At 47.3% G+C, this 16,306-nt stretch overlaps 1 protein-coding gene across 1 annotated transcript; it reads right to left on the bottom strand.

Annotated features, from left to right (window-relative positions):
* Positions 1–1,100: 1,100 nt before the first annotated feature.
* EMP1 (epithelial membrane protein 1) lies at positions 1,101–15,663 on the bottom strand. The gene is made up of 5 exons (XM_010130391.2): positions 15,498–15,663; positions 4,250–4,368; positions 3,762–3,864; positions 3,513–3,653; positions 1,101–2,820 (listed from the first exon to the last, which is right to left on the bottom strand). The coding sequence occupies exons 2-5, from the start codon at positions 4,325–4,327 to the stop codon at positions 2,657–2,659; spliced, it is 486 nt and encodes a 161-aa protein (XP_010128693.1). The 5' UTR covers positions 4,328–4,368; positions 15,498–15,663; the 3' UTR covers positions 1,101–2,656.
* Positions 15,664–16,306: the final 643 nt, after the last annotated feature.

Here is a 16,306-nt window from a genome sequence, read left to right as displayed (position 1 = left end):
GACTGCTCTTATTATCTGAGCAGGCAGAGCTGCAAATTCAAATAATCACAAGATTAGGCAGCCTTCTAAAGACAACTAGCACAACTGCAGCATGCAATTCTGTGCTGCCCCCTGGGCTCGATATGTTTTGAGGGGGGTAATATTTCATGCCAATTTTGTCTTACTTTCCTCTGTTAAATGATTCTTGGGCTAACTGCCCCCGGATGCCAGCAGTGGAGATTTATTCCAGTGCTGGCAGTGACCCATAATCTTTTACACCACTCCTAGCATCAACTTTTATGCCTCACATCATCTCCCCATTCCTTGCATGCTTGGGGTTTTTTGTTGTTGGTTGGTGGTGCTGGTGTTTTGTGGTTTTGTTTTTTTTTTTTCTTTGTTTTCTTTGCTGCAAGGGAATCAAGCCATTCTCCTGCTCTGGGTGTGCTGGCAGGCAGCTGCATTCTGTAATGGTGCTGCTGCCTTTCTGTTTGCAGCGCTGTCATCACCCCTTGATCAGCCCCGGAGTCAGTTACTTTGCTTGGCTGGTTTTGGCTTCTGCCATTCACAGAGCGAGACTCTCCCCGGAGCTTTGTGCAGAGGCTTTTGCAACACTCCCCTGAACATGTACAGATAATTTCAAACCTGTTAATGTGAGCAGTTACTGGCCAGACAAATCTAAGGAGGCAACAGCTATACCAAGTCAAGTGGCCAGGCAAACACCTCGGTGATTTAGCTTTGGGACTCACTTGTGCTGAAGGTTGGTCTAAGACGTAGTAAATCCTGCAGCATTTTAGGCACCAGCTTCCACGGAGACGAGAATCTGCTAGAGTGTGAAAGTATTTCCAGCTCTCCTGAGTGCAAAGCGAAGCTTGGCTCTAGGACTGAGTGACCATTGCTCACACTATCTGCTTGAGCTTCCAGAGAGCCTGAAACAGGAGTTGTGAGAGTTGTTCTGCTTCCTCCTTCCCTCCAAAATGGGAAATCTCCTATACTGACAAGCAAGAGAACATGGTAATTCTGCATCAACTTAAAGGAATGAGCTTTGATTCAGAGGGAAGAGCAAATACCTCTGTTAACAAATATTTGAAACGCTACTGAAAAAAAGCACCAAAGCAAAACTCTTTATAATAAAGGGAATCAGATTTTATTTTTGTACCCTCAAAGTTAAAAATATGCATTTCAAAATATTTACAATGACTATATATGAAATAACCTTTGTTAATGAAACAGCAACATACAGTACTAGAATATATCCACCAAACTGATAAAGTCTACATAAGAAGAAAATGTAACAGAAAGAGAGAGAAGAAGAGAGAGAGAGAGGTAAATAGCATCCATGCACAATCTGCACCTGCATGTTTTTTTATACTCTTTGCCTTTTAGTTGTGGGTGGAGTCATAGGAAGTTTTGACCTCTTGTCCCTTGTAAATGCCTCTTATGACTGAGATTCTTTAAATTGACAGAAATTTGTGGGTTGCAGCAGTACCAACGGCTTACTTTCCCATGTCAGCCTTTCACATGGGGACCTTGTATTACAGAGTGGGCTCAAAATCTCTCAGCAACCCTGGGAGGTAGGTATAGTTTTATGGAAGAATTTGGCAGATGGAAAAGCACCAGGTGAAGTGACTGGCCTAAGGCTGTGCAACAAGGAGCAGAACTCACAAGCCCTGCCTCATCTCTCCAAATCTCTCATTAGGGAATACATTTCCTCTGCTAACCAGTAACATCTGCTTTTGAAATGAGCTGTGCCACAAGGCAGGGCTCTCAATCAAAACTGTGTCCTGGGTGATGATGTGGGAAAAAAACCCTGCCTACAGATAAGGACTTGTCTCAGTAAAGATCTGTGATATTGCGGTGCTGTTACCACGTTCTGGAGCTGAACGGAAGATTTTAGTGTAGACACACACCCAAATGATTCCCTCCCTGCATGTGCATCATTGAACAACTGCATCCTCTGTAATTAGGAACCCCTGTGTATCTTCACTCCCTCCCTCCCTCTCTCTCTCTCTCTTTTTCTCTCTCTCCCCATCATGCACACCTTTATATTTGCCCTTCCTACCTGAATCTGATTCAACTATGGGAATGTCAAATAGTAAAACAGAGCAGCAGAAAAATTTGCTGCCTTATTTCTGTAGATATTTTTAATATTAATTTAATCTGATTTCTATTGGGTTGCTTCTCAATTTAACATCTTTAACTTCCACATATGTGCATATATATGTATAAAAATGTAACAAAAGGCCCATCCCATTTGTTTCAATGGACAAAAAAAAATGGGTCATAAGCCTCACTGCCCAACCCACAAGGCACACTGAAAGGTAAATGAGAAGGGCTCTAGGAAGGAAAAAAAGATGTAACCCTTGTTTTTGTGGTGCCCTTCAATCATCACTGCTGAGCTTGAAGCTCTGTGAATGTATGACAAAACTTTGGAGACCAGCTGGGTTACCTGCAGATTTCTGGTGCAACAGGCCCAGGAGTGCTAGATCAGTTGGAGCTGTTTCTCCCTCTCTTTGGTGGAGGAGTTTCTCAGGATTCTAGCTTTGTTAATGATTTTTCTGTGGCGGTTGCAGTGGTGATGATGGTGGCTGTTTCTGTGTATTGGCCCAACAGTTCTCTCAGCAGAGCAATTCTTCCCCATTCCCATTAGCCAACCCTCTCCCCTGGACTCCCATCAGCCTTATTTTTTCCTAAGAACAAGGTAGAGGATGCCGATGATGAAGCTGAAGCAAAAGCAGATCCAGGCCAATATGAAGCAGTAGCCGTGGTGAGAACTTGTGGACATGGGCACCCTGCCTGTGAACCGAGCTGTGTAAATGGAGACTCCAACCAGAATGCACAGCCCTGTGGGAAGGAAGGGGGAAAACAGAGAGAGTTGGAACACGCACAGAAACCAGCATTGCCACAGGACTCCTGAAGTACCATTGTCCCCTGAGATCATAATGGTTAGGGTTGGAAGGGACCTTCAAAGGTCATCTAGTCCAAGCCCCCTGCAAGGAGCAGGGACATCCCCAACTAGATCAGGTTGCTCAGAACCAGGCACTGCTGAGGATAATGCATGTCTTGTGCCATACGAGAGAGGGGCTCCTGCCCGTTAGCCTTATTTATGGAGGATTTCTCTTGCAGAGGTGATGACATAAGATGCTTGAGGCTTGTTTAGTGGGTGCCATGGGGAATAACCTTTGTTAGGAGGAAATCAATAACAAGATCTGCAGACAGTTTGGTGCTACATGTTGAATCCCATGAACAGTAGCTGTCTGCATAGTCCCCTGCCCCCTCAAAATACTTGAATCTTTTTTATTGTCTTTCAAAAGTATTTGGCAAAACCCACTGGGGTCTTCTAATAAAAATCTGGAAATATTTTCATTATATACAGTAAAAACTCTTTTTTTTTTTTAAATAAAAAACTGGGCCAGCTGAAACTTCTAGCTGCCTGACAACCTCTGCCGACGGCTGTGTGTGGCAGATGTGCAGGTACTTGCACTTGCAGAGGCAGAGGGATGCACACAGAGCCATCGCAAGGCATGCATACTTACAGCAAACCAGCATGATAGCTCCAGTGATGTAGAAACGTTTGCCTTTCTCCAGGGTGAACAGCTGGACAATGAACGTGACGAGCGCAATGACGGAGAAAATTATCGAGAGGATCATAAAGGCTTGCACGGCTTTAAGGGAAGCTGTGAACACACAGGGAAGAGATTTGAAAAGGTCAGGACTCAGCCTGGGTATTGCCTGCCAAGGTCCTGCAATTCCATCACTGCAACGAAAATGGAGACGTAACTTACCTGCATCCCGACTGCTGACTTGCAGCTGCTCACAGCTCCTGTTGCACAGCATCCAGAGTCCCGACGAGCTCGTTCCCCAGCTGGAAGAACCCACCATCCAAACCTGAAAGGGGACGGAACAGTTGCACAAGGAGGGGAGGAGGGCTGCCTCGCTCTTCTGGCCAGTTTTCAGTTGACCGCCAGCCCCGACACCCCTACGCCCCCGACCGCCCCACCCCCGCCGAGCCGCCAGGGGTCAGCCTCACCCCGGATTTCCCCGATTTGGGGGGGGGAGGGTCGGCTGCCCCCACTTTGCTGGGGCCGTTCCATGGGGAGCGGGGCTGGGGGCTGTGCTGGCGGTGGACCCCTGACCCCCGTGGGGGAGCGTCCAGCTGTGCAGCAGCCTGGGCGCCAGATGGGATGATGAACACCGCTCCGGAGCTGGCATTTGCTGGTCTCCCCCCCCCCCTCCCCATCGCCCTCCATCGTCCAGGGTGGTCTGTGCTTACGTTGGCAATGGTGGAGACGAAGAGCATGACGACAGTGGCGATGTGAACCACAAAGATACCAGCCAGTAGCACCAACATCTTGGGTTCCCTTCTAGGTGGTGTCACTAATACAGAAAGCTCTGGAGGAGAACAAGAACAGAGGGAGAAGGTGAAGGAAAGGGCTGAATCAAAGAACGGTGTTACTATAGGCTTTATTTACGTGTGAGAAAACAGGTCAATCTTAAATCCATTCTGGAAGCATGTAGTCACAAATATCATAGCTAAAACCTTTTTCAAAACCTGCAAGGGAGTTGCTCAAGATGTTAAAGAAAGCCTGGAGGTAAAGGAACCTGTTTGGGAAGAGATGTAGAGGAGGGGTAGTTAGCTTGTGGGCATTTTAAAAATAGCCTGAGTATATACACAGGTCGCTAGAACTGGTGTGTGGTTATGCAAAGTAAAAATGACATATTCCAGGCCTACATGCCAGGAGGAGGAGTTTTTGCCCGCAGGATTCATGGAGGTCAGGAGAGATCTTATCTTCCTCTTCTCCCTTTCCCTCTCTCAGTACAGCCTCCTCCATCTGGTCTGGGATGCGGATGGGTGGTGTGGAGCAGAGGACTGCATGTTCCTAGGTGCATCAGGTGTTGAGCAGCGGTGGAGAGTGGACTGGGGGACTACCCCTACTCAATGTCTCACTCCATTACCTGAAGAGGAGAAGAATCACAGCAGAAACAGCACTGAGGTGTTCTGGGGCAGAGGAAGATGCTTAGGTTTGCAGTGAAAATTGCCTGTTTCCCTTTTAAAACTTGAAACATGCAGATCACTTTATTACTGCAATAAGATTCTCTTGTAATGCAAATTCCTCTTTGGTTTTTTTTTTGTTTTTTTTTTTTTTCCTCTGTATCCTGCAAGCTTTTACTTTTTGTAAGATTCCCTGTCATTGATGAACATCTGATTGGAAAGGTAAGGTTTTTGGGAGAGGAATGTGCTTTAGATAGCTCTCATGACACTGCTCTCAAGGCTGCTGACTTCTCCCCTGAAAACGTGAAATACAAGGAATAAATCTAAGTTGTGAGAATGAGTGCAAGGAATTCACACAAAGTGAATGAGTGTATTTCCCCTCCTTACAGGCATTTATTAGTAATCAGGCAGTATGGCTACAAAAGTCAGGCAGAAGAGTTTACTGGATCTACTCTGTGGTCGGTGACAGACCTAGAAAATTTCACAGGGCTGTGTTGCTCTTTCTCTTGGTCGTGCTGGTGCTGAAATTGTACCGAAGGACAGTATCAAGTATTTGATTAATGTTGGCTGTCAAGTTATTTTGGTCCAGATGACTCAGGTATGGTTTGATGCTGTCACCATTTATACAGGGTGTGGTAACATAGAACACCACAATTATATTTTATTATGTCTTTCACGCAAACTGTAACACAAGGCTTTGTAAAAGTCCTATAAATGTGGGGGTTTTTACGCAATGACTCTACCTTCTCCACTCCTGTTTTTCCTCTCATTGTGGCCATGTGTGGGAGTGTATTCCTGTAAAGCACTGCAGCTATTCCTTGCAATGCTTTGGATACAGTTTCCCAAACCACAGCAGGCAGACAGGCAGGCTTTTCCATCAGTGGCTCTTTGTTCAGTTCAGCATTAGCTGATGACCAGGAGGAATTCCTTGATTTCAGGATGTCAAGGAACCAGCTCTGTTAGGTCCCTCCTCCCACCCAAACAAGGCCACTCCTTAGAAGGACAGATTAGGTTTGATGACTGATCCCATCTCCTCAGCAAGAACTTGTCCGCTATGAGGTTTCCTTCACCGGGAAGAATTCTCTGGAGTTGTTTAGCCCTGGTTTGATGAACATGGGCTGGGCCTGCTTATCTGCTTTGGGGTGTCCTAGCAAACTCCTCATGCTCTAGACCTTGCTTTGCCTGGATGGCCTGGTCACTGTGCCCTCTCTTGTCACAGTATCTCCCTTACTGATGATTTTGGAGAAAGTACAGTCTTCTTAGGAGCTCCCCTCTGACTAGTGACAGTGATTTATGAGTTTAGCATTGCTGAAATTCAGGTTCACAATACCATATGCAGGCTACCACATGAACACACCTGACCTGAGCATTAAACCCCTTCTTTCCATTGATTGCAGAAGGAACGAAGGTTTCAAAATGCTGGATGGCAACTGATATGGATATTGCCACTGCACCTTGAGCTGAGAAACTATTGCTGTTGCCATGACTAAGTTATATATCTGCAGTAGGTGCCTTGAATAGAGCCTCTGAGTCAAATCTTCCCATCTATTTGACTATATGTCATCCTTTTTTCTGATTACCTTGGTTCATACACAAACTATAATGAATGCTTATCCCACCATAATGTATTGGTATGCATACATCAAATCGCGGCTTATTTGCCTGTTCTGAAATTTGCCTTTACTGAACAATGGCTAAACTTTCTTTTTTCTTAGATGGACCTAGTTTTCCATGACCTCTTTAAAAACTAATTCAGCAGTTCTTTTGCTGATTATTTTTGAGGACCTTCAAAAAAGTCCTGAACTTGAAAGACTAAAACCCTACTTTCATGACACCCTAAAGGACTAGAACAGTCCTTTTAAATGCATTTTCTGATTGCATTCAGAAATTAAAATAAATGTTACTTTTCAAGGTAAAAAAAAACCCCAACGCACCATGCCCAGAACTTTGACCAATACACTAAGAAAAAAACCAAATCCTTTATTCCCTTTGCTTTTTCTGCCCCGTTCTTGCACTGCTTGAGAGCACTGTTAGTTCTCAGGTGCTTTCAGTGCATTTGCTTCCTGAGAACGTCAGCACCTCTCCCTGAATACACACGCTATCAAATGCAAACCGCACCAGGGATGTGTGCTCACAGCTTAGTTTTGATTCTTCGTGAGTAAAAGCACAAGCCTCCCTCTCTATTCATTCGCTTTCCCCTTCCTTCATCTCTCCCTGCCTTTTAAATAAAACACTAGAGAACAGTCCCAAAGGAGCAGTGGGTGATTGAACGGCATTGAAATAGAGTCATTTCTGTCTCTGATGGTACAGCACAGACTTTTCCTCCCATTAGACAGAGAGGCTGGCAGAGCATTGGTGACTGACAGGATACTCTTTCCATTTGTTAAGTGTGAGACATCTTTCTCTGCTACAGGGTGGGGTCACATTGCTGGAGCAATAGGATACAATTGCATGCAAATGCTTTTTCTTCCATTCCCATACCTAAAATGCAGCTCAATTTGGAGCTCCTCAGACTCTTCCTGGGCTATGAGTCAGTCTTAGCCTTCCTAGAGCTGCCAGTTTTTTCCAATGAGTCACCCCAAAGCTCCCAAAACCACAATTATTTAACCCTGCCAGTGTTCAGGACACTCTGTCAGGTTTAGGACTGCTTCTCAAGAACCAGTCAAGCAACTACGTTGTAGATTCTGCACTGAGCTTCCTGGCATGTCTTCCAGAGGAGAGACCCCAGCTAAGCCAAGAAAAACAGAGCTGAGACATGAGAGTAGAATCACTACTGAGGTAGGACAGGCTGGTAGGGAAGAAGGAGTGAAGGTCATGCACCTGCTGAACAGTCTGTGTGAGTCAAGAAAAGATCTTGCACTGATGACAGGGAACTGAGTTTCCTTTTTCTGGGATGACGGATGAAGAAAAATAACAAGCCACACCAACAGTAACCATGAATAACAATCACCATAGCAGCCTTCAACACAAAAAAAGCCTAAAGATAAGCATGACAGACTTATCTGTGTAGAGAATATGACCATGCAGGAGAGTACACATATAGAGGAACAACACATAGCTCTGCTGCACCCTAGTTCAAGTTCAAGCAGGCAAGCACTATCTCTTAAAAAATAAGACAAAGTCTTCTTGTACAGGTAAAGTGTAGTCACCCATATCTCCTCTCTGTCTACTTAAGTGTTTTGGATCCTTCTATCTGGAGGGAAGTCTGAAGAAGTGAGTCCTTGCCCTTGGTTTGCTGCTTAGGAAAGCGTCAGGGTGGAATGCAAAGTGCCACTTGGAGATATGACAAAGGCCAATGGTATAATTCCTCAAATATAGGGAGTGTGTTACTCAAGAGGCGTAAGCCAGATTAGGTAGTGGTCCTTTGCTTCTGGCAGAAAGTGCACTGCAGTGAAAGGAGTAGAGAACGTTTCTGCAGGAATTATCGGGTTGTTTGGGGTGAAAAATCAGAGCACTCCCAAGTAAATCTGAAATATTTCATATCTGAAGTGTTTCTAAGGGATGTAGCTCATTTGATTTCAATTCCCATTCTCCTCTCTGAACTGAGGTTCCTGCCTGGGACTGCCTCTCCCCTGGTGAGTTGGTGAGGCGTACTGTGAGAGATGCTGGCTGAGAGGAAAACTCATTCAATAGTTTATAGCAGCCCATAGTGTCTAGGGAGCAGAGGACATCTAAATTGCACCACCTGTGAGCACTGTGGTGACCTCTGACTCCTCTAAAACTGTTTTTCAGCTGAAGTCCCTTGAGTTTGATACATTCAGTTTCTCAACAAGGCAAAGATGGCATTTCAGGGAAGAAGCAAATGCTTTTGGCCAGATTGTCAACAAAAATCTCCATAGATTGAAAGTAACTGAGATTAAATAAATTCTGCCTTCCCAGCTGTCAGCACAGAATATAAGGCATGCAGCAGTCAGTTAGACCAGTGGTCTGTCTCACCCAGTACTGCTACCATCTCTGATAGTGGCAGTAGGAGGTCCAATATTTAGAGAAAGCATGTGAACTTGGCCACTGTCTGAGATGGCACAGAGTCACATCAGGAATACTGGTGGTTTGAATTAGGTCCAAGGCCGCTTGGAAAGGAAGGGGAAAATTAGAGAGGACAGGACAGAAGATAAAAACTATTTGATATTGTTTGAGACAGCCACAAACTGCCACCTCTGTCACTGGTGCATTCCTCAGTGCAAAGCCAACCTACAAATAGCAACGCTGCCATGATGCTACCAGTAAGGGAAACCTCGGAGTGGGATAAAACCTTCTGTAGAATTTGTAGATCTGCCTTTTGACTGAGCTGAGGCCCTGACTGCATCTTAACCCTGCTACAACTGCACACCTTGTCATTGTGTGCAATATGAGCATGAATCCTCATCATGCCTAGGGCCATTTGTCAGGATGCAAAGATCTCTGTGATATTCTGGTGGCATGATGATTTTGGACCCATCACATTGTTACTAGAAAGCTCATGACAACTTTAAACAACCACAGGGAAGGATCTTTTTGCTTTCATGTTTTGCTTTGTGTCTTGCTTCTTCACCCTTTACTCTGTGTCTTGCTTCAGATCCAGCTGAATCCAGAGTCCTTGCTGACTCCGGACTTTTATAAACCACTATACACCAGCACTGTGTTGACAACCTGGTTTTGACAGACTGGCCTGACTCAATTTACAAGTCAGATGCTTTTGATAGACATGTGGCTGAGTAGGCTGGTGCCTCTGGAAAGAGCTTTCACATGTGTGGGAAAAGGGTTGGGCAGGAGGTGTGTGTGGGGACACAGAGACCTTTGGACCCTCTGGTTTATGGCAGTGAGAAGATTTTTTGCATGCATGGGTGGTGGCTGTGGTCACCACATCGGGTGCAATGAGGCTGTAAAAGTAGCAGACAAACGTCAACTGAAATGAAAGTGTAGAGCAGCCTGAGGGGCTACAACTGCAAATAAGCTTAAGTAAAAGGCAGATTTTGTCTGGTTCTTGGGAAGCATTTCCTGGTGGTACCGTCTCCAAGGGACCATGGGAATTGCCTTCCCAGGGAGTGGTAAAGCCTCAGCATGTGAATCATTTCTTGTGGGACCAAAGTCATCAAGAGTCCACTTGTACTAAAGAACCTCCACTCGCTGAGAGATGCAAGGGGGAGTCACAAAAGATGACACACAAGGATTTTCCAGCTCTCATGCTCATGATTCATATGAGAGTGGGGAAATATCAGCGCTCCTAGGACAGACAGTGAGAAATTGGCATTTTCTCCAGAAGAAACCACCCTCGAGCGCTCAGCCACGTGACATCAACTAAAACTGCAAAGCTGGCTTGGTAGTAGGAAGGGGAAGAGACGGCTGCCTGGGGCCTGGCAGGCAGCCAGCAGCCACTGCTGGAGGAAAACACTGTCACTCTTCACACTAGACATGCCATGGAAGGGCTGGGACTGGTGGGCAGTCAGTAAGAGGGAGGTGTGAGTAAGGGGACCTCAGAGCTAACGGAAGAACAGGAGCGTTCCTCTACACCTTTGGAGGCATGATGGGGAGCACCCTCACCCCTTAGCACTTTGGCTGGTCCCTGAGTGGGTTAATTAGACACAGGAGTTGCTGGGACTCACAGGGGTTCAGACAAGATGACGAGATACACAAGAAACATTTTTTTGGGAGGACTGACGGTCTGGGCAATGATGTGGTGTGTGTAAGGGCGTGCATCTGCAGCTCTGCCTGTCTCCCTCTATGAATGGGGGCATGAAGCTGTGGTTTCCCTGCGAGCGGAGCTGAACTGTGTGTCTGTCTGCATACGTGCTCACACACAGCTTCCTTATGGGTGTACATATCTATCCGTGCGACTTTGACACTGACAGTGCCCGCGTGGGAGAAACCATCCGACAGCTCTGACAGGTCATGTTGCAGTGTGGTGTAAGCAAAAGCGCACAGATCATCTCTGGTGGGACTTCCTGATTTTCTTCCTTGCAACAGCCTTTAGATAGAGGTGGAAGGTCTGTGGACCCCACATCAGCTGTGCTTTTGGCTGCACTTTTCAATTAAAACTGCAATTCTCTGATTTACATAGACAGTTTCATAAAGATCTTCCCTTTTTTTTTTTCAAGGGAAGGTAACTCTGAAAAAGAAGTGGCTCCTTATCAGATAGCGTCCCTCTCTCTCAAGACTGCAAAACCTCTGAATGTGCCAGTACAGCCTAAAAGACACTGAAGTCAATGTGACTTAAGCATCTAAGAGTCTGTGCTTTTGGGTCAGTCTGCCTCCAGGGTGTCCTTGTTCCTACAAACCAGCTTGGAAAAGGCTGTGCAGGATTAAATTGCAAAATTGTGTAATAGCTCCTTCTTTCAACCTAGAGTGCACACGCGGTGGACTAGGAGAAGTGTGAGTAAAATAGCATCCTCTAGGTATAAAGCAGAAGTAAGAAGATACTGTGCAGCCTGGAGTTGTTCAGTGCTCTGTGTGGGGTGGGCTGAAGGTGACCATGAAGTAAAATGCCCCATCTGTTTTCTTGTGATTAGTATGGGCTGGCAGAATGGTATGAGTCATTCTAGCTCATGTCACACGTGGAAACAGCTTTCCACGAGGCATCAGGAACTCCCCTTGTCAAGGCACATCATGCCAACCTGTCTGCAGCTGCTGGAGGGGCTGGGGCTCGTAGGGGAGGTGTCCCTCCAGAACGAGAAGAATGTGGATGCTGGACCCATTTGTGTTCACAGTTCCCCTCCTTGAGCAGACTCTGCCCTGCGAGGGCAAAAGGACAGCAACGGTCCTTGTCCTGCATTTCCTCTAATCCAATGTATTGCCAGGTGGCCCCACATCACAAGAGCTAAGCCTTCGGCGTGAGTCACTGCTCACTTGCCATCAGCCACTTCAGTGCTCAGAGTTTCTTGCATTTCTCTGCATGGCTGGAGATGACCTAGCCCACGATCTGTCCATGGGCTCTCATCGTGAGTGTCTCCCCATGCCTGCGGTACAGACTGGTTTTCATAGAGGAAGGAGATAGATCCTAATGATGAGCTTGGCAAACCAGTCACTCTCTCGGGCAACATGCGTTCTGGAGCTGAATTGTCCTAACCTGTCCCTCCCTATCATGACAAGGCATTGGCTACATTTAGTCTTACTCAGAGAGAAGCTTCCATGTACTCTCTGTCCTGCTGCAAACACTTCAGGAGGAGGAGGGTGTGTGGAGCTGCAAATTTGACCAGGGTTTCCTTTGTTCATTGTCCAGCTGTTCTAACTAAGGAGATACTTTCCAAAACTCTCCCAGAGGGGTTTGAAGAAATCATGCTCCAGATCGCAGCCCCCAGCTGCGGTGTAACAGCAGAAAGCAGTTTAAGAAAGGAGGCACTCTAGATTTCCCTCTGGGCCATTTATATGGGAAACTGCTGTTGGACCTGGTGTCATGCCGTGGGATGACTGGGTGTGGACCAGCTCTGGCAGAGGATTTGTATAGTCGTATTTGAGTGGGTGCTTCAGCACGTTTATTCAGGGCAAGTATTACAGCATTGTGGCTACCAGTCAGTTATCATTTCTGGCAGGGGCTGTCAAAAGAGCAGAGCCATGGAGAAGAGCCTCCTTTTCTGTGCAGGCTGCTTTGCCTCAGCAGAAAAGACCCATGAAGTATTAAACATCCATCTGCAGATGGGGAGATAGGAAAGCCCCCTCCTTGCCCTTCCTTTTAGAGGTATAAAAGAGCACCTCTGGGTCTCTTACTTTTCCCCGCCTTGAGGGAAGGGTAAAGAAATCTCATCTTTTAGTCCTTTTTCACTACCTTTTTCACAGGAGAACATGAGGAAGAAAAAAAAATTAGGAGTGCCATGCCCTGCAGCCTCCCCTGTGTTGTGTTGGGTGACAGTGCTGTCACCTCCCTATTGAAGGGTACAGGCACAGGAGCCTGTTGAGACCAAAGGGGTCCAGTTGTTCTGTTTCTTGCTCTGTGGGGCACTTGAGTATCCGAGGACAAATGCCAGCCCCACATCACCTTTCACCATTGGGTGTTACCACTCAGCGAAGAGAGCACCCATCTAGCAGCCAAAGGGAACTGGGGGGGTGGGCAAGTGGAAACATGCCTTGGATGGGGGTTCGCGGCTGCTGCGTGAGGTCGATGGGGCCTGTGAAGCCCCGTGGGACTGAGCAGACCTAAGTAAGCAGGCTGTACCCTGCCACCCCTCCCATTTTTGCTCTGGGAAAACTCAAGCAGGCGCAGGCTGAGTGCCATGTGCCAGCCTTGCAACTGGGAGGGTCATAAACAGAAAGAAGGATTCATGCTTGCAGCAAATCTCCCCCGTCTCATTATAAACAAGGCCCCAAGGTGGGCTTTTTACCAAAAAAAAACCCGCCAGCTATTATCAGTCGATCTCGTAGAACTGTTTCAAAATACAACCTCTGCTCCACCCCAGGCCACCAAACAGCAACTCCTGTGTGCACTTGCATTGCTCGCAAGCTGCAGAATTCAAAGACCACCGGCTAGGCCAGCAGGGCCGGTTTTCCAAGCCCAGAGCTCTCTGTCCTCAGCAGGGTACTGGGGAGCAGTAGCAACCCTGCAGCTCTGAGGTACCCGCTCCAAGACTGGGTGTTTCTCCACAAGATCTCAAAGTCCCTCCTCCATGAATGCGTCCTTGGGTGTGGCTCAGCTCCATCTCTCTCAGATGTCTACCTCGGGATGGCACGTGCCTTGTGGCCATGCCCAGCTCTCACATGAGGGGAGCCTGGATGAATGGCTCGGGTTGTGTGCCACGTGTTGGGGGGGAGCTTCCACAGGAGCCTACCAGGAAGAACTCCTTAGATGGGTGTGCAGTGCCTTGGATGAAGGAGCTGCATTTCAGGGTGTGCTTTCAGGCACTGCAGCATTAATGATAGTAAGATACCTCCATTTTTATCCTTTTCCTATGCTGATCCCCAAGGGAGCAAACAGAAAGAAGCTGCCTTTAAGCCTGCTCTCTCTCAGTGTATGCAGCCCCCAGGTTTGGCAGCTGTGTGAGGTGGGCTGGGTGGAGGCATTTGACTGACTTAAACTCCTGATATCATAGGAGAAATAGCTAATGGGCTCCAAGTTTTCACACTCTTCATTCCCAGCTCCATCTTGTGTGTTTGCTGAGAAAAAAATCCCACTCCATTCAGAAATGTTAAGTGGGCAGTTCCTTGGGCAAAGCTGCTCTCAGAGGTGCCTTGAGGAATTCAAAGCTTTTGAGTGAATGTTGCTCTATGGCCACAACATTTTTTTTTCAAACTGATTTTATTGTTAATCATGGTAAATAACAATGCTTTCTACCCAGACTGATTGCTGACTGCCCCTGAAACACTGCCTCAATCAGCTTCCTTACCACTCAAACTCACCTATTTCTCAGGCAGGAGGCACCTCTGCTTGACCGAGCCACAAGTAATAGTGCCAGAGGGGGCCTCAAAATTCACAAAATCCATCCTTCTGCCACAAGGTTAAGGTCAACTCAACTTCCTGGCCAGTCATATAGTAACTGTCCACAGCACCAGCCCGAGCCCCAGCCATTCCTGGCCAGATTGGGCTAAATACTGTTTCAGTCTCCTTCAGATCCATGAAACTGTGCAGAGGCGGGTTGGGTTCCTACCACAGAAACCAAAGCCTGGTGCCAACAAGCTGTCTTTGCTACACTGCCTTTCTCAGACCTCAAAAATACTTCAGATTTGACCACAGGATACAAACCAAAGCAGACGGATGAAGTGAGAGAACTGGTGAAGAAGAGGAGGGAGGGGGTAATTGTGTGGAAAAAGGCAGGTGAATAGGGAAAATTGCCAGTTTCTGCAATCCTACACTTCCCATCAGCGCCTCCCCCCACCACACCCTATTCGTGCAGCCCGCGGTGCTCTTGGCAATTCCACCCGCTCCCTCACTTCGCCTCTCAGTGCTCCCTGCTCCAGGGCTTGTGCTGCCAAGGAAGGCGTAGCATGCATTTCTACCCATCGTGTGGCTTTGCTTAAGACTTGGGGCTTGGCTTCAGTCTCAGGAGCTGGGACCCCAAGAGAAAGAGTTCCTCTCCACTGTACCCCAAAGTCTGCACCTTTGGGGACTCTCAGACTTCACTTGAAATGCCTATTGTTGTTTCAGATTAAAGCTTGGCAAACTACTGATGGAGGGGAGAGAGAGACATGCAGAAAAATGTGAGTGAGAGCCAGAAACGCTGAACCAGCAGCCCTAATTTCAAGAAGGCGTTTTCCCACACTTGTAAACAATGCTACTCCAAAAGCGTGCAGCAGCTCCTAAGGTGGGGCTGGCCCAGGTTGGGCACCCTGTGCCTGTGCCCTGGCTGCAGATGCCCTGGAGGCAAGAATAACATTGCTGCTCCCTGTTGCATTGCTGCTCTAGGGTTGCAACCCTGGGTGCCTTGCAGTGTCGCTTTGCCCCGTAAGGCAGCTGGATTTCAAAGCAAAAACTGAAAGGTTAAGGTGCGTCCCATGGCCAGCTCGTGTGCCGAGTTGAAGGAAAGTGGCGGAGCAGAGGAGAAAAGCAGGCTGGAGCTGCTGGGTGAGGGCAGTGGCTACCAGCAAGGGAGAAAAGTTGTGGAAGGTTTTTGAGAGCAGCTCTTACCGTGTGTGCTGGGATCGGTCCTGACACCTGTGGGAGCAGAAGCACGCTGGGCTGCAGTGCCGATGTCCCGGAGCTCAGAGCTGTAGTGAAGGGGAGTGACCTGCTGGTGGTTTAAGTTTCCACCGGTGGTGTGGGAGGGTGGTGTCTTTCCGCTCTGTTTTAAAGGAGTTACTATGAATCAGTCTGCCTTTAAAGAGAAGGAGAAGAAGAAGAAGAAAAAAAAAAAATTAATGAGCTACGCCCTGCTTTGTTGGCAGGGAGTCAAGAGTTGCTGGGAGGAAACTACCGATTCAAAGAAATCTGTGCAGGGCTGTGTCTGACTCAGTGTGCAGCACAGAGACCGCAGCCTGGAAAAACGACTGACGCTGATCCAGCTGAGTAATCGAGGCCCACAACAGCATCTGTTTATAAAACTGAACTTCTGGTTGTCATAAAAAAAAAAAAAGCATAGTTACAAATGTGGCAACGGGACTTCAACAATACAAGCACTCAAACAAACAAACAGCTGGTTGGCAGGGGACATGGTGTGGCTGGGGGGAGTCATCACATCCCTCCTCATGCTGCACAGAGTAAAGTCCTGAGGTTGGTGGCGTGAGGGAATGCAAGTCAGACCTGTGAGGTTGGAATGAACGAGACTTTTGGGAATACACCAAGAAGCGGAGATGCTCAAGATGCAGCTCTGGCCTTGTGACTCTGGAGCAAGTTGGCCAGATGGTGCTGGTTTGCTTCCGTGGAGGGAGAGCAGGCAAGGAAGATGAAATAAGGAGTTTGTGATTCACAGTTTTCTGAGGTCAGCATTTCTTGTCATC

Source organism: Chlamydotis macqueenii, chromosome 1 (genome assembly GCF_036417535.1).
Source record: "Chlamydotis macqueenii isolate bChlMac1 chromosome 1, bChlMac1.mat, whole genome shotgun sequence".
NCBI lineage: Eukaryota > Metazoa > Chordata > Aves > Otidiformes > Otididae > Chlamydotis > Chlamydotis macqueenii.
This window is presented reverse-complemented; position numbering and strand designations above follow the sequence as displayed.